We start from the raw sequence: 19,994 nt of genomic DNA on the forward strand, positions 1-19,994 counted from the left end.
GAAAGCGAGCCATGCTCATATGGGTCATTCTTTACCTTAGTCCCAAGTATAGGTATATGTCCAATAAATACACTCTAGAGTCTATCACATAAAATTAAATACAGTGATTATTTCAGCTTTACTAATGGTGCATGGAGAAATTGTATAGTACAAAGGATGCTGGGTAAATATCCTTCCATCTTCGTAAGGTGAAACCTTTGATGCTGTTTTTAAGGTCATCAGTATTTGCCCCTAAAACAGGGTTGTCCAACCTTTTGCAGAGGAGGGCCACATGGATGATTATGATAAAGGAGGGGGCCGCATTAAACCCTACGCTCGTTTTTTCGATTTTTTTGCCCGAAGTCCAAGGCAACAAAATGTGAGCACTGCGCGCGGAGCGCAATGATTTATTTTCCTTCCTGATAAAACAGATGAATAAAGTCCAGCCGTCCCCCCCCCCCTCCGCTGAGAGAGTGTCACACAAACTGACATGTTTTTTGGACCCAGAAGGTTCGAATGATTGATTATATAGCTTCAAATTGTTATTAATAAATCTGATCACTAAAATTTCGCACCGTAGAGCATCTCTGGCGGGCCGGACGCAACCCTGCGGCGGGCCGGACTGTGGCCCGCGGGCCGTAGGTTGGACAACCCTGCCCTAAAACATGGTAGAAAGTAAAATAATGGTTGTCAATGCTCACACTTCAGGAAGCATTCTACTGCCACCCATTGAAGTTAATCTGTCAAATTGAGCACTTGTGATTTGAAATGTTTTGGCAATTTGTGGAAATACTGAAAGTTTAAGTATTGCCCCCCAGATATGCTAGAGGGCCAAATAATGGTCATTAATATTCAAACTTCACGAAGCACTCTACTCTACGCCACCCATTGAAGTTAATCTGTCAAATTGAGCACTTGTGCTTTTGAAATTGTTTGGCATACTGAAAGTTTCAGTATTGCCCCCCCTCCCCGCCCCCACCCAAGCTAGAGAGCAAAATAATGGTCATTAATATTCAAACTTCAGGAAGCATTCATCTGCCACCTATTGAAATTAACTTGTCAAATTGAGCAATTGTGCATTTGAAATTGTTTGGCATGCTGAAAGTTTCAGTATTGCCCCCTCCCAGATATGCTAGAGGGCCAAATAATGGTCATTAATATTCAAACTTCAGGAAGCACTCTACCCTACTCTACTGCCCCCCCATTGAAGTTATCTTGTCAAATTGAGTACTTGTGCTTTTAAATTGTTTGGCATGCTGAAAGTTGAGGATAATCCTGATGACCTTTCAAGTTTAGATCTTGTTCTACTTGTCTGATTCTTGAAGATAAATGTAACCAGGAAAGTTTCTTTAAAGACACTCAAGAATGTTCCTGTTTCATTCTGTTTATGTTTGTATGTTCCGAATACATTATGAACCATCAAATGTTGTTCTTAACCGACCTAACATTTTGAAATAACCAAGACAACATCCTACGACTACATTGTGACCTCTGTGGAAACTAGACTAATCACTAATCCAAATTCTCCAGGACATTCTGATCACACGTACTTCTTTCTATAACTTTGGCTGGTGGCACAAGGGACAATGACAGTCAAACATATGTTTGGGTAAACTTTCAAAATTCATGACATGTTTTCTAGCTCAAATATAAATACTATGATGCAATCATCACATCACCATTTGTCTATGTTCTTTAGTTCACAAGCACATATCTTTACTAGGTGAGAGTAGTCATCGTTGGGTTGAATGGAAAAGTGTGCCTAAATAAACAAGGGGAAATTCCCAAGTCATAAACTTCCCTGCAAAGTGAGGTTAATCCAAGAATGAATACATTCAGGAACTTGTTGTAAAATACAAAGAGCAAAAAAAACTCCTTTTTTGAAGAAACCTATTGAAGACATCCTTCCTCATTCAGATAATATCAATGCTGCTGAAAAAATGTTGAGTCCTCTTTTAGATGTAAACTTTTGTAGGCAGGATATTGTTTTCTAAACTTTGTTCTATTCATTACCTCTGAGATTCAAGATCCAAATACAGACAGGAATGACTGTGAAATCTCCCACCGAAGCAGGAAATCAATGTAGTCAATTGGTAACTAGGATGCACTTGACTTGCGAAATGTCCACTGAGGTACGATGTGATAAATGAAAGGGGGTATTTTTTCACCCACCCCCCCCCCGCCACAATTGCTGTAAACTTATCATTCAAGTCAATAATTTTTTCACTACTCAACTAGCAAAAGCAAATAGCAAATTTGGAGGTTTCTCTTTATTAAAGCAATAAAATTTAGTGAAGGATCATACTTCTCACAACTGGATGGCCAAACTTCCCAAGCATCTGAAATGTCATGATATGTTCAATGTTTTCCATATTTTTTTTCTTACCCTGGCACTTCTATTCCTTCAACACATGTAGCAATTGATTCTGCTACTATCTGTTTACCATTTTATGTTTCTAACAGCCATGTACTGCCCTTCCATTACTTCTCACCCAGCCCACACTTCACCCTAGGAACCCACACCACCTCCCTCATCCCCTCATTCCTCGGTTGAATGTCATGGTAACCCCCGCCGGTTACCTCTTTGTAAATCCTTCTAATGTCTGTAAGAGCATGTCCAACCCTTTATCGCCAAACTGTTGTACCCAGCTGATGGGATTGCTTCCCAGGGAGACCCTGAGAGATGACAGGATGCTGTACAGCTTGTTGTGGTCTGTTGGTGCGGTAGATCTGAGCTCAAGAATATAATCCCCAGGCTTCCATACATGCTCTTGGTTTCTCTGTAGTAAAAAAAAAACAGATCAAGAAAGAAGAGCTTGAGTTAACAATGGTGATGATAGACTGAAGATGGGGGGGGGGGGGGCACAGATTAGATTTAAATTAGTGAGAAGCGAGTTGAGATTAAACTAAAATACGATAATTATTTAATGCTACTGAATAATTTAGAGGGCATTGTACGGTACGAAGGCAAGGGCAGGGAGAAGTGGGAGAGGTGTAGAAAATGGCTGTAGTTAAAAAAATAATTAGGGGAGGATGGAGGCAGATGAATATTTGGCAGAGATAGTGGATTTGGATCATATAGCAGTAGGGTGAAGATTTAATGGGAAGTGCCAGGGAAGAAATGGAAATTGGAGTTGTCTTTTACCTTGAGTTGATGCATGCAACAATATGTAACATATATCATTGATGCTGAATGTTCTTTGAACAAAAATACTGTATGTGAAAACTAATTTAAAGTTTTAAACATTATATTTTAAGGGAAACAAGCCATGACATTTAGGAAGAAACATTGGGGGGAATTCATTACACATTCATGGCGTGTACCTGCCAACTTTAACCATGGACTTCCCTATCACTCATAGTTTATTCAGGTGTGTAGTATTTACACTGTACAGCGAAATCCACTCTTGATAGCTACTGTACTGATGCAGTATACTGTACTGTCAATTCGGTATACATGTGTACAAACTGAAAGGAAAGTGCGTGCAGCATCCACATGCTATGGAAAGTCCTCTAAGCTATAAGTGAGTGCTATCTTTTACTGATGAGTGTTTCATCACTGGACACTCACACGTAGAACTGGACACTCACACAAAGGAACGGCAGATCTAGAGTGCTGATGTTATGGAGGAGACAGGTAAGCGTGGAGTGAACTAAAGTTTAGTGGTCACAAACATACTGCCCACCATAAACTCACACTGTCAGATTCGGTAGAAAATTATTTTTTACCAATCAAATTCTGTCGTTTTCCATTACCATATCAATATTTTTATTTCGCTTCTCTGCTACCTAGGCTCCTGACCCAACATGAAAAGCTTGGCAAATGAGCAGACCATATTTGTGTGAGGGACCCATTCTTTGGGTCCAAATCCATAGTTTGGGAAGTGTGGCAGCACAGACCGTGTTACGTACTTGCAAACCAAAAGTGGCGGAGGATTTTTTCTAGGTTAGTTTCTTGGTTTTGGTTAATGACTTGTCTGACCTTAATGTATTTTTTCGCTCCCATAGGGTCCTTGATGGGACTTGAGTGTCCCTCCTGATCTAAAATTCTACTAAACTAAACTAAATATCTCAATTCCTACTTCAAGGATATACTAAATCTGACTGACTGGGAAATAATGTACTCCCATGTCTCATGAATTTTGGTGAGATTTAGTCCACAACATGAATGTTACAGTGAAGTATGGTGACACTGTTTATTGCCACAGAACTCTACCAACACAGTATAGTTTCATTTTGTGAAATTTTACCATGAAACTTTACCATGATGACATGTTTGCAATTTGTTTTCACATGTTCGATAACAATAACATAAATGTAAACATTGATGTCATATCCGATTTTTCTCAAATCTTAAACTTCCTTACAGTTTATAACGTCAGTATAATTCAGAACACTAAAAACAAACATAAATTTGCATAACAAAGCAAGTTGAAATATAATGTAAGGAATATATTGTTATAATTAGATCTCTTTTATTTATTTAGTTATTGTTCTTTCTCTTTCACAGCCTTGCACTGCTTGGAAAACATTCAGACTTTCTTTTCTATCTTTTAAAAGTAGAACCAATTGCCATGGTCTTCAGATTCAACTGCCACCCAGCCATTCAGATGTGTAACATTAATTTTAGACAAAAATCTGTAAAGATGATATTACCTAATCTTGATACATTTCATTTTGGGGAGCTTGTAATCTTTTATATGTGTGGATATAGCTCAGCCAACTTTAAGCAAACAATTCACTTTTAGAGACAAAACAATTGATCAAGATCATCCATATTGTGTGTAAATGAAAAAATAATACAAACAGATCAAAGAGGTATCCAGCTGCACTGTTTAAATGATAAAAATGGTAACATATTTTACTTTCAAAGACAAAAAACTATGTTTTCCACCAAAATACCACTATACCCATTTTGGTTATTTGTTAAATGTTTCTTGCCAATAAGAATCACCCTTGTATTAAATGTTGAGAGCCATATCACTGACAAACTTGAATGAAATTAAGCAAAACTAAACCCTAAACAGTCACTGCAGACAGATGCATGGAAGGTTGGAATATATGTAGACATCGATTGGTAATTTAAATGCATGGCTCTGTAACAAGAGATAGAGATAACTGCCAACATTTCAATTTAAGACAATTTTACGACTCTCCAACTTCATCAAGTGAAAAATAAGAACGGTTGACAAGAACGATCATATTCCCAAAAATCTTTGAAGCTTGCTCAAACTTGTTTTTATTCAGTATGTAATAAACGTCTACATCTACTACAGCCTTATTGCAATCACCATTTTTCTCCATTTTTCAGGGGTCTTCCACCCCAAATATACAGACTGATGTACCTTCCACCCCAGTGTGCTCTACACTATTCCCGACGGTTGCTTATATCATAAAACAATGGGTTAAACCCGGGGAAATTATTACAATACATCCATGCTGCTATTCATAGAACTCAATTTGAATTGCTTGTACTCGGTTTCTGTAGCAATAACAGTGTAATTTGCTGAGAGAATTAACCTCACTTTCATTTCTGTTGAAGCTTAATAAATAAAACTAACAAAGTACTTTCAGTTTTCTTTTCTTGGTTTTTTGCCAATTTTGTGTTTTACAACACTCCTGATCCTATAAAACATTTTATAAACTGTCTCTGAACAGCATGTGGTGAGCGAACTGCTTTTAACATGCAAAATTGTTTAGAGAAATTTTACAGTATATCCCGACGGATTTTATGGTTTTGAGTCTGTCGTTAAAAATGGAAAGTTTGTGAGACTAATTAGCACTTGAAACTAATATACGGTACTTCACCAAAGTGATAACGTGAGATTATTGCTATTAAGGGGACACAGATTTGTTGCAACTTACATGATGTATTTGAATTATAAGAAAAGAATGGCAGGGTTTTTTTTTGGTTCTGAGGGAGGTGGGTGGCGGGGGAGGGGGCTGGGGGAGAATGGAGGGACAAGACGAACTGACTTTTCTTTGGATGTGCATCAATTAATTTCTTTGGATTTCTTTAAAAATACTATAGAATTTCTTTGGATGTGCATCAATTAAGTATGAAGTTAGCAATCCGGACTTTCTGTCAATTAGATCTGTCAAACCAAGTGAAATCTAAAGTACTTTGAATAGTACTATTATTCTCAACACTATACGAAACTGGCAATTTGTAGGCTATTTTGGCAACTAGCTCCTACAGTACTTGCTTTAATAATATTTCAAACAAACTTGAGGTAACCTTGAAATTGCAAATTTGCTTTCTATTCTCCCCGGTTCAAAATGAAATACTATAGAAACACTATAAAACAATGCTACAGAGTATTTTCTTCCTTCACACACTGCCTACATTCATCTACTGTATAGGTTCACTATTTATCAGGGTAAAGTAAAGGGGATAGGGGAGCTGTTCCAGATTAACTCAAGCTCAATTTTTATATCTCAAATGACAATCACCACTGGCTTTGAACATAGAGCATTCAAAACTTCACACTTTATTCATCCTTGTATGAGAGTGATCTAGCTCCAAATATGAATTTCGACCTAACATATCTTTCGTTTAACAAGTTATGATTAATTAAACTTCAAAGGCGAGCTTAAATTCCTCACAATTAAAAGTGGCACAGATTCTCCTACAAACATGCAGCATGTACACTTTGGTTAGCCAAGAAAATTCTTCCTTGAAACAACTAAATCAATCTCGGCAACCATTCCGGGTCACAAGTTCAATCGTTCCGCTTTGGCTCCCCTCTCAAACATTTTGTGGAGATATTTAAAGCCCCTCTCAATTTTGAGTCAATAGTCAGTGTCTGATCAATCATGCAATTAGTCAACACACTTTACCAAAACACATTCCAGTTGAGTTACCATAGCAACTGCCGCCATGAAGTAAACAAAACAATTTAAGAGGTTAATGCACAACTATAAATCAGATCAACACAACAATACTGCAGACATAAACTAAGATGTATAAGAGAGAGAGGGGGGAGGGAAAGAATGGAATGAGTTGGGTAAAAACAACAGATATAAACATTCTCTTTTACATTCTGTCAAAACCGAGACTTTGTCCCTCCTCGGCAACCTCTTTTACATTAGTTTTATGGAAAATCTATGAAATCCCAAACAACTTACAGTACAATATTTTGTTGAATTGTCCCACATGTTAGGAAGATCATATATTTGGGGAGATACCAAGAGATGAAATTCTCTTTAAAATGCACTTGCACTTTGCAATTTGAATATATAGCACAATTTGGGCAAATGTGAAACAGACACGTCCATAGTACATGTTCCATAATAATTAACAAAGTTCTGTTAAGTGAAATGTCATGCTGCAATTAAACAGCTGAATCTAGTTATGCTCAACTTCATAATTCACGTAGAGTAACAACCCAAAGAACACCCTTCACCCACCCAAGTCGAGATCATAATTCCACGCTTGCTAATATTTTTTTCCGGCTACATTGGTCCTGACTCCGTTGAGGTGGTTATAACTATATCTTTAATTCAGAATGTGTGCTGAAAATAAATACAATGCTAAAAAGTATTATTAATAAGTTAAAGCAAACAACTCACATACAGAATCTGTGTTTCCACGTAGTTGATTAAAAAAATAAATCATATAAAACAGACATTGAAGGAGAATGAAAGATTCTAAATATCAGCATTTTTCACTTAAAAAATTTAATTTCTGATCTTACCAATGAATCTCCCTTTCTCCTGACATATTGTACCACCATTTTCTTCTTGCTATTTATATCTCGACTTCTGAGTGGCATTGCCTTTTCACCTGTAAGGCCCATATCCTCCTGCAACAGAAAACACATAGATTTGGTTTATCCTGTACATAGCGTGCAGGTACACATGAGCATTTACTTGTGACATTGATTTAATTTATAAAATATGTTATACTACTGCCCTAGACTTCAAACAAAACATTTTTATTATTAGACCTAGTAACACACTTTCACATGCAAGTTAAATTTTTAAAGCGCATGAAAACTCATGCGCTCAAAACTGCATATCTTGCCAGGTTTCGATAGTTATGAGCAGACTCACCTACTGTACCTCCTTGCAATGATATGACTCTCAAACTATCTCTCTAAATTGACCCCCATCCTACCAACGCCATCACTCTATCCCATGATTGACAAATTCGTCTACATAAAGTAAATCGCTCACAACCGGCTGCCTTACTTCTAAAGTATTTACTTACATACCTCCCTCTAAGGACAGCACAAAAGTTTTAAACTCAGTTCACAAAAATTAGTTAAAGTCCTACGTTCTATCACCATTCATGAGGACAGGTACATTGATGTACAATGACATAGGAGCATGCAACCTAAAAAATAACTTTGAATGCTTCCTGCTGGCATGTCCCCTCCCTTTCCTCGTATCATCTTCCTTACTCTCCCAAGGAATATAAACACAGGACATATTTTATCTGAACTTGTAGGCCCTACATGCCCCTGCAGATTGTTAATGCAACAAACTGCATTTATCTTTTAAGTGTTCCCTATACTTATTATGCTATCATATTTGTTCCAGGACTCCTTTAGCCTCCCCCCCTTTTTTTTTGTTTCAGTCGAAGGTTCATCTTCTTCCTGTGAATCCAAAGCAGGAAATTGTGAACAAACGTTTTAAGTCGCATCTTTTCAATTAACATTGCAATATTTCTTCCTGTAATATGTATGTTATCATGTATATGTTCTTCATTGTGATATTTGTTTGAACTAGCAATAGTCACTAACGATTTACTTAATTATTTTTGGATGATTAATTTCTCAATACTCATTCAACTATATCCAATTACAAACAATTTATATCTTCCTGAAAATATAAAAATATACAACATGTCAATTAAACCATATTAAATCCCACTTGTAAAAGCGTGATAGCATCATTTGCAAATTTCCACAACGAGGGTTAAACTTAACCAGAAAACAAAAAACGTTTAGTGGTTCCGATGCCCAAACATATTCATAGAGTCAATATTCATGAATCAGTTATCACGTTGACAAAGTCTATTTAGTGACATTGTACATGGAAACAGATGCATGCATGAATAATTTTTAATTTCATGATTTTATAAGCATGTACTATACATCTATATCTACAGGCATCATACTGACCATGGCCAACATACAGTATGTACCAAGTATCCATCCCTTATTTCCTTCTTGAGATACCGTTTTTACACACTAGGGCATGACATACACGCACATACATGCGTACGTACGCACACACACGCCAACTAACTGCATAGGTTCCAATGGATGCCAAAGCATCAGAACCAAAAAGAACAAAATTTGTCTTTTTATTTCCTTATAAAATTTCAAATACCTACAAATTTTTATAGTTATAATATCAAGCTATGTATAGACTGTACCAAGTAAATTTGGCAAATCTCTGACTTTGTGTACCAGATGTGTACACTTCTGCTTTGCCAGTATGTCAAAACTAATGTGTGAAACCTGTTTAACTGTGTACTATAATGACTGCTTAACACTTTTGCAACACCCTAGATGCACTTTAATGAAACTGTAGTGTTGCTTTAGTATAAAGTGACACTCTAAATACATACATCCATATACAAAAGTACAGTAGTTGATACTGTAGTTTCTATTCAGGTTGTACTGTACCATGTATATACAGTGCGTGTGCATATATATCGATTTACATATACATTTATATAGATATATGTATGCACTGTACAGTATACTGTATACAAATATAAGCCTCTAGAGGCTGGCTATATGTCTATATTGTATATGAGTAAACACAGCTTCTGAAGGGGATGCATCATGCTTTTGGTGCATATTTTATGATATCTCTGCCAGGTATAAACAAACCATACTTCTAGCCAAGTTCAAAAGAAGGCCAGGCCATTATGTCTCTGAAATGCTTACAAAAGGATGAATAGATACATAGATCATGACTCACACAAGTGGGCATGTACTACTGTAGCCCACACTAGCAGACAAATACTACGCTACATTGCATAAGCTCCTTATGTCGGTATATATGTGAGGTATATGTACAGTAGTATAAGTTTTGCAACATACCATATAACAATGAGTCTGCTATTGTGAACTAGTACTAATGGGTGTGCCTGACAGTATGAACTGAAGCCTGAATACTGTGTGAGGGTCATTTTCAATGCAATAATTAAACATTTTTGATTGGCTCAAAGCTGCCAGTGCTCGGTTTGTCAAACTTTGTAAACAGTTCTTGCTCACCAGAAAATTGCAATATTTTAGGAAGGTAAGACACGTATGTGATAATTGTCAAATGATAGCACCATTTTGTATCTAAGTAAAATAAGTCATTTTACTTAAGTACAAAAATTCTCAAAGGGGAAGCGAACCCCCTCCCCTTAAATCCCTCTCCCATATCATTTTCATATTTTTGAGCCCCCCACCCTAAAAAAAATATTCATTGCCTCCCAGTTGTCCCACCCCCCCCCCCCTCCCCCTTTATTTACGACTAGTAATTTCTCTTGTCCCTCTACCCAATGTGGAATTGATACTACCATTCCATGACTTAAATATGACATCAAGAAAATCCGACATGAAATACATTGATCAAATTCTCAGCCAATATTTAACGTTTCTTCCAGGAAAAGAAGAAACAGAACAAAAGCAATTTGTAACTCACCAACATTTTCTCAAAAGTAGCTTCTACTTCCTGATCGGTCAGGGATTCTTCCAATTTCTTGTCATGTTCCTCAGGTGTTTCCCCCTCTGCCCCCTCAGGCGGAGTAGGGAGGGCCTTCGACTGTCTGTTTCTTTTATCATCTTTAGGCTTGGAGGAACCTCGGCCAAACTGAAATGAAGGACGACGACGAAGAGCTGCTACAATTGCCTTTTTATCCATTTTTTTTCACTATCTAACTTTTATCCCTAGAAAAACTATACTTGGGTTTTATAAATGATATAAAAAAAATCACTGCTGTCAAAATAGCCTAGTTTGTCAAGTTATGTTAAAGATATGTAAATAAATAGAATTTGATCATATCTTTGGCACTATGTTTCATATTTGCCTCATCTTCCATGGAAAGGAAATCCAAAGTTAAATATTGCTCCATAATCCAATAAATGAATAATTCTTGTTGATGCAGTATCTATTTGCTAGTTGATGCCATACTTAACATTCAATCAAGTCTTCATGGCAAAATATGCAAATTCCACATCGTCAACACAGATTAAAATATAAAACATGTAAATGTCACTGTGGTAGGTTAGAGATGATCATAATTTTTCCTCAAGAAACTATCCATAATATCTCAGGGAAAATATTTACTCCCGCCAACAACACTTTCTACTCCAACACAATTTCCTCACACAATTGACACCCTGATCTTTTCTGAGTTAGTTCCACAGCAGATAAAAAAAAGTTCAAAAGTTACAAATTTCTTCTGTTAAACTCCAGGATAATCCATGATGTTACATCAAGTAAGTACAGTACCTACACTGTTAAATGTGTACAAAACATACCAATGGGTTTTTAAAAAGCTCAAAGGTTATCAACTGGCAAAGTCAAATAAGCAGTTGATACCAGGAAAGGAATTCCCACTATGATTTGACAATCCATTATCTGCAGCAAAACACATACAAGCCCACAATGAGTTTTAAGTGCATTAAACTGTAGTGCCAGTGGTACTAGGTATTATTACAAGCTGTCAAAATAGTTTGGCTATTATTTTCAATCAGATTATCATGATACCCAGGCTAGCAACTCCTTTCAGTGATAATTCTTGAAGCCAGAGTCTTTTATCTGATGATTTCTCCTTGCTCAATCCACCACTGATCACAAACAAGACCATGGATGATATTTGACACTACTCACTGTGTTCATTTAACACTATATGTATGTATACGTGCACACAGTAGTACTGCATACACTCAAAACCTGTGTTAACTGCTTGAAGGGCTATTATTCAAAGGCACTCTTGTGTAGAATAAAGAGAAAGAATGACATGCACTCTTCTCCTGCCCTTGACTTCGCCAATTTCCAAAATTGTTAAAACTTTTGAAATTTACACAAATATCACAACAAAAGCAACAAAAAGTTGCAAAATTAACCAGCAACTTTCAAAAGCCTTCTTTTCTGATGCACAGTCACAGACTAGTTAGAGTAATCATACTCTGATAAACGTGCCGACGGACGGCCGTTAAAAACAATCCAATGTTGCAATCTTCTTGTATGTTGGAAATTCCTCCATATAGAAACAGGATGTATAAAATCAAAACAGAAACAGCTCAAAATTATTTTTCAAACTATGCAAAGATGTGGTGTGATAAGTTTCCCTTTGGTGTTTTTTTTTTCAAAATCACTCGCTCTTTGATATTTGATAATGTATACATCTTGGATCATAACACACAATTTTGAGGCAGCTTTGGTTATTTGGTACTTCTGGCAGAAGCACAGCAGCTGAATACAGTCACACACATGTATCAAGTCATCCACACAGAGAATATACATATCAGGAAGTTATCACTAACAACATGCTGTGTTGCAGCTTGTAAAGCAGGCATCTACTGTTATGATAAGTCCCCAAAGACAAAGACCCCATGTCCTCAATGAAAAGTAAAATTATCATTCCTGTGCAAACAACTTCCTTTTGTGATTACAACTGATGATAACTTCAATCAAACTTGATCTACTGATCGTGAAATATGATCACAATGTTTTGAAATCATCATCATATTTTTCCCCTTTAATACGTCAGGGATTGTTAACGGTCGACTTTTCACCCAGATTTTTTAATAGCTGGCAACACACTTAACGTAAATATATATAGATATATTCTAATAGCCACTTGCGAGGCATCGACCGATCTTGCCTTGATTTGTACCAGTAGACCCAAGACATCACAACACTTCTGACAACTGAAAAAACCACGCTGATTCTAGTTTGCAATAATCTACTTCCTGCTTCAAATTTTGTCCTTGAATATGAAATTTAATATGACCTATCAGAGAGAGTTTTGTGAACATGATGCCACAGTGATGGTACACAGTACTATCTTAAATATGTGATTGGTTCATTGACAAGTCTTTAATTGCAGAGTCAGTTCGGTTCTATGAAAGTGTGTAAACAATATTCTAGTACAAAATACAACCGGCCATCATCATGAGCCATGACTATTAAAGGTAGTCAGTATAGGCCCCAAATTATAACATGCTATAATTGCTAAAATATTTCAAAAAGTATTTTCCTGGAGGTCTTTACTCTCCATATTGTGCTCAGACATTTTTTAAGGAACACACAAGATGGCTGAATGTCCCTGTGAGGAAAATTACCTCGAAGGTTGTAACAAATACAGTTTAAGAATTTTGACCACAGGTGACCATATTTGAATATCTAGCATATTTGGGGAAAATAGAGCATCCCTTTAAACTTTAAGGACGACTCTAGGCACAAAATTAATTTCAATGCATTTTAGAACATTAAAATCCACAATTAGCAGTTCGGGTATATCCAAATCTTGTAAATCACTTTCAATTTTTTTTTTTTTTTGAGAAGTGATACTTTAAAGTTTTGAGGCTTTATTAAGCAAAGTGACTGGTATACTTCTTAATTCTAACAAATTATGCACCACAGAACCCATTTGGAAAAACATACCACTACTACGAACTCAAATAATAAGTTTAAAGTGTATTAAAGTAATTGTGAAAGGCAAATGGTGTTGAGTGCTATCCAACATTGTTTTCATGTTTATATGAACTTAAAAAAGAACAATGTTTTGGTTGAGTTAATAGAATTTATAAAACAATTGATTTTACTTTCTCATCTAGACCAGTCCTGAGGCGCTGACATCATCAAAAACTTTTGACTTAAAGGAGCATTCTGTAGATTTAGCAAATATTAAAGCTAACTTGAGTATCTTGAGAACCAGAATAGAGCTAAAACATCCCCTTTCATTCATCCCCCCCCCTTTTTTAGACTATATAATAATCTAGTATAACCTAACAAGACTAACATTCTGCCATGGAACAAGATACTGCCTGTGGATAATATTAATCGCAGATCTATGTCTGCAAATTTGAAAACAGTATCTTAAAAGTGCTCTAGTTGTGCAAATTACAAGAATAACGGTAGATGAAACAGTATTTAACATAGCTGGTTGGATTTGGTCCAAAAGTTCAGCAAGTTTGCGAAACCTAATGAGATTGGTTATTATTGTCAGTTGTCAGATTAAAATGTCACCATTCCAGATTTTTTGACAACATTAATGCTTATTAGAAAGGGACAAATCAATTTTTTCCTCACGATAATATTAACCATCCACAAACATAAAATTTAGGAAATTTCCAACTTTATGGCATTTTCATCATTACATAAAGTAAAACATGACTAGTCAAACTAACATAACTGATTACAAATGAGATTTCAAACATCAAATTTTATCCAGAGTATTGTTCTAGGTTTAAATATAACACAGAATTTACAACCACTTAATCCCAGGACACTAAACTTGCATTAAGCACAAGTGTGGAGGTTAAACCTAATTTGCATATATGCAACGCTGGGTGGAAACTCTTACAGTTGCTTTCATTGCATGTTCAGAATGATGTATATAGTTAACACACCCAACTCAAAATGTGGTTTATCTTATGAGAAGTAGGCACCATCTGACATTTTATGATTCCAGCCACTCTGGATATCTCCCCCAACAAAGGACCTTCATAACATTTTGAATTCAATAATACTCATCAGATACTCGAGGATCATGTTGTAGGAAATCTTTGAATTTCAAATGAAAAAAAGTGGACAGGTCTCTAAGTGATGGCAGTATTTCATTTAAGAACTGCACAGTTGAAGCCAGCGTGATGTCAGTTATAATAATGATGGCGCTATACAAATGATGGCGCTATACATATATCACAATAGGGTATTTTTTTGTGAATGCCTTTGAGCAATTAAAAAGGAGGAAAAGATTACAGGGAAATGATATTTGGAAGTTTCTCAAAACAAAGTGAAAGTAAAGTTGAAACTCTCATGACATGTGTCTAAAGAGAAAGCTATTTCTGCCATTAGGTTCTGCACAAATATCCTGTATTGGACAGTACACTGTTTTCTAGTGAAGGCATACATTTCTATATAAAACAGGCAGCAACTGTTTAATTCAAATTGTTTAAAGTAACCTCAAACTGGTGTACATTATTTTACACAGGACGCAACAACCACTGACACAGAGGATTCTAGTAGTGCTGATAGTTGACTCTTTCTTTAATCGCATAGCTCTTCTCGCGATTACAGTTATGACGTCATCACTGTGGTTTTACATTGCAGAAATGGTCAAAACAAATGTTTCTCCATGGTGCACTATCTTTATTTGTTCTTTTGTGTCTTAACGCATGGTGTCTAACTCATGTTAAAACATCTACCGACCATAAACTGTGAACAACTTTCAATCTGCAACGTTTCTGAAAATCCTTCATCGTAAATCAAAAACTTTCAAATGAATCTATGAGGCTACTACAACTACTAGCACTAAAAGCAAACATGCAAAAATAGATGTAACACCTAGTAGTGGTGTGATGATTAGTATGCAAGAGTTTTCTGTAGAAGGATGTTCAACATTCTAAGCTAGGCTCTAGCCTAGCTCGATAGCAGGCACATATTTTGCACATTGAAATTAAACTACACCGCAATCGAAACACTCTATCAGACATCTGACAAATGTGAACCAGGCCAGTAATGAAGTAATTGTAAACAAGTTTGAAGAAATGACGAATACTTTGGCAATCATAAAAGATTAATAAGTTACAAATTTGCTATTATGCGCAATGATTAAACATTGCTAGAACTGAATGTTGCACTGCAGAACAATCGTATTACTGACAAGCAAACTCATGAATATAACCAGAGCAGTTGCTTGAACACAGCACAGTGCTAGTGTAGCATTGTGAGAACCTGTATACTTTTGCGATATTTCCTAAAAAACTGCTTTAGTGTTGTTTTTAACAGGTTAGGCTATTTTTCAAAAGCAGATTATGTGTAGTGCTAGCTTGTAGTAAAGTAATCGCAACTTAGGTTTTGAGCGCGATTCTAGCCTATAATAGTTTCACTCAAAACTTTACAAAGAATTTAATATTTGGCCAACTTTGTCTCCAGTGCCTTCAGACCCTGCTAATATGAATATGCATATTTCTAGACATAACCAGTCATGACTCCATGTATTTATAATCCCTGTTTAATGTTATTAATTTTGAGTATATTCAGCTTGCTTTGTATCAAATTTGACAACCTTGTTCAACTGGAACTCAAATAACCTGCAGTGGCAGGGTTTTCGTTAGTAGCCGGGACCCGGGTCAAATGACCCGCTTACTGCACGTACATGACCCGGCTACTTTGCGACGCTCAGTAAAAAAAATAATAAAAAAATAAATTAATTAATTAAAATTAAAAAATAAATTAAATTAAATTAAATTAAAAAAAAATCATAAAAAAAAATGACGAAAAAATCGAGAGGAATAAATACCCACAACCAGGTCAGGTGTGATTGAAACTGTCACAGCAGTTAACTGTTGGTAAAAACTACAAGAAGTTGAACATTAGTAGTATGGTCGAGGAGATGAGGCCGAGGGGTGGGTGAGAGTAGAGGTAGGCGAAGGGCTTCTCTTGACATACAAATTGTTGCTCAACAGAGATAAAAGCTGAATAAAAAACAGAAGGTTATATCACAGACCTAGTTGGGTAGTTTTTGGCAGTAAAATCCTACTCACTTTGTAGGTACCATAGACCTATTATCATTTTGTTATGATCGCACTTCATTTAATGCAGCAAGTGCGTCACACCCTTGCTAAGTTCGGTTCAGTGGCATAGCTACCTCCCTAGGCTCCATGACCCGAGTGTTAATAAAAAATTCAGGAGAAAAAAAGAAAAATAGGACAGAAGAAAGGGGTGATTGGGAGGGGGCAATATCATTGACCAAACAACTGTATATTGCACCATTTTGCATCTAGAGACTTTTTAAATTGCAATTTTCCGGCAAAGGGGAGGGGGGACCCCTCCCCTTAGACCCCTCCCCCATGTCCGCGTACAGACAGTCCCGCCTACTTTTCAACTTGACCCACCTACTTCATTTCTTAACAAAAACCTTGAGTGGTCTTGCCTACCCTGGTTGACAGTAAAGGAAAAACACACAGTACATGTACACTGTATGCTTCATACAGTAGCAATTCATGGCAATACTGTACCTACAGTAAGTGTAAAATCTACACTATGTGTACCATAGTCTGGACTTGCAATAAGACTACCACACCAAGGGTACAAGTAGAATTCCCCTTGCCTTGAGTACCAGTACATGAACAAGGCATAATTGTGAGAATAATTACTTTGTACTTAATCAGTACCCTCCCATTTGAGCAAGTACAAGTACATGTGGCATAATATCCGAGTACAAGTACACTACAAATTTTGTGGTACTCTACAGTTATAAGCATGACAACAAAATCATATACCCTCTGGCTAGTTCTCAACGAGATCTTAAGAGACGTGACACAATCGGTCAAACTGCTGTCCACAAGCAGATTTATTGTTGTACTCTAAATCACGGTACACATTGTATACTTAGTATTAACTGTCAATATCTATGACTACAGCCCAGGACTGACTGTGACAAGGAAGTTACCTTGTTATATCCTATTCTTCCTTTACCCCTTATATTGCTTCCTCTAACAGTGATCGCACCAGGCAAGGGACACTTTATCGTTAGCGTCCCAGCGGACGTATAAGTGCGGCTGTCAAAATATGTCGTGTGCATTAATCAGAGACAGACAGCAGGATTTTGTTTTGACGGCCTTTTTTGGTATATTTCAGGGTTACGGAAAGAGATTGTTACTGACTAAGACTTATACTGAAGAAACCTGGCAGCATTCTTGTTGGCAGAGTGGTGACATTTTTTTTCCAATAGGTGTGACATACACATACTTATTAAACATGAGGGAGTACGGGTAGGCGGATGGGGTGGCTAACATAGCACTGTTGGACAGCGTTGGAACTCAAAATTCTCTTCTCAGAAAAATTTATACATCCATGTGTCATTCCATATCCAATCATAAGATTTTGGAGGAGTTTGTAGTTCAAGATTCATTCCAAACTTATCATACTGCTTGAATGATTCCTTATCCCTTGTCCCAGTACAATGCTGGAATACCCTCAATTTTCAATTACCCATTCTATATGGTAGGCTCTATAAGTTTCTGTAATACGAGGGTAGTGAGATGTTCAATTGCTGAAAAATAGGACCACAAACAACACGAAAATGACACAGAATTACCCAAACTATTTCCAATTCTGTCAAATATTATAGGCATTTAATAGAGGTAAAGAATTTAAGGTATTGTAAGTAACTTTACTAGCTAAATGACCATTCACTTCAACCTATGTATTTTGCATCATTCAGGGATAACAGTAAAGTCGACATACACTCACAAGCCACTGTGTTATATGCTGCATCTAAATGAGTGAAAGTATGTACTTCAAAACACAAACCTAGCCTCATTATTTAATTTGGTAGATCACTGTTAAAGCTAGCTATAGACAGGTGGTACCTCTGGCTGATAGACCTGTGACATCCAAGAAGTGAAAGTGATTCCATTCATCCACATGAGAAACATCCTACATGTATTCTAACCTTTAATGCACGTGTCTACACATATTGTACATACCAGCTAGACCTGCAGAATATCTATCAACATGATAACAGCTACATTAGCTCAATCTGAGCAACCTCAAATGTTTAGATGATCACTGGTAATAATAAACAAGTCCCTATAGTGTGCATTAATATGCCCACATACTGGGCATGTCAACATACTGTAGGTGTAGACTAGCTAGCTAAGTACTGCTTAAATATACTGTAGTGTGAAACAGAACTGATCCCCTTCTGAGTCAACGCCCACTCCCTGTTCCTCCAAAATCTACTGTTCTGAAGACCCTTTTGATGATCACTCGTAATAATAAACAAGCCCCACAGTGTGCATTAATATCCCACATTACCATTAATCATGTCCACATAGGTGTTGACTAGCTAGCTAAGTATTGCTTAAAGTGTGTTACATTTTAGAACTGATCCCCTTCTGAGTCAACACCCTCTCACTGTTCCTCCCAAATGTACCATTCTGAAGATCCTTCACCTGCTTTTTTTGTCATAAAAGATTCCCATAATGACTTCCTCAAAATCGTTTCTTTTTAATACTTTCAGGGACAGCAAAAACTAGCAGAGCTTTACATATATCTGAGACTATAAATGTACAGAGAATAAATATATAAGTGTTCATATTACTTGTAGCATTTTTCGATTAAACTATGAGATTTATTTTTCATGAAATATTGAAAAAGGTTTTTTTGGTGTGTGCAAAAGCTGCTATACATTTTTTTCAAGTGTGTATCAAATTGCCTAATTTGCATAACATTTTGCAGTGAGATACTGGATTCCTCTTCCCTTAATCCTCTCATTGTCCCTCCACTCTTTATCTCCTACCTCTCCTCTTCCCCTGTTGGTTTCTTTCTTCTCTCCATCCCTTGTCTACTAATCCTCTTACATCTATCTCTTGGTGTTCACCATGCTCATTAACCTGTCTGTATTCTGTGCGTGTTTTTGTCCCTTCTGTTACTGTTACTTGTCACTTAGCCTTTGAAGAAGATCCTGCTAGGATTGAAACGTCAGGCCAACTTACTTTTACACATTCTCCTACACAGGCTCTCTAGTGGATAAGCAGTTTGCTAACAGTTTTATTTTATTTTGAGATACTGGAAAAATTATTCCCTGAGCAGAGAAAAATTGACCATATCCTATCATCTTCTAACTAGCACATTAGAGGATACATGGATGTACAGTAGATCTCTATCAAGTAGAACCCTCGACGATGTTATTTTAATAAAATTTTGTCATGAATACAATACATATTATACAATGGCAGAGTACAATGCACAGGAAGGATTGCTTAACAGAGCAGAATATCTAGGTTAATTGGGGTATTACTACGTTAAGAACGGGTCATATT

General features: G+C 36.5%; 1 protein-coding gene across 1 annotated transcript in view; it reads right to left on the reverse strand.

The window, feature by feature from the left end:
- The window catches only part of LOC139979648 (protein diaphanous homolog 2-like), a 70,547-nt gene that overhangs the window by 39,138 nt on the left and 11,415 nt on the right, over positions 1–19,994 (reverse strand). Inside the window, exons 2-4 of the mRNA XM_071990657.1 lie at positions 10,633–10,800; positions 7,677–7,784; positions 2,560–2,759 (exon numbers count right to left, since the gene is read on the reverse strand). Of these exons, the coding sequence (XP_071846758.1) occupies positions 2,560–2,759; positions 7,677–7,784; positions 10,633–10,800 (476 nt within the window). The remainder of the gene's footprint in view (positions 1–2,559; positions 2,760–7,676; positions 7,785–10,632; positions 10,801–19,994) is intronic.

This window comes from Apostichopus japonicus, chromosome 14, assembly GCF_037975245.1.
Source record: "Apostichopus japonicus isolate 1M-3 chromosome 14, ASM3797524v1, whole genome shotgun sequence".
Taxonomy (NCBI): Eukaryota; Metazoa; Echinodermata; class Holothuroidea; order Aspidochirotida; family Stichopodidae; genus Apostichopus; species Apostichopus japonicus.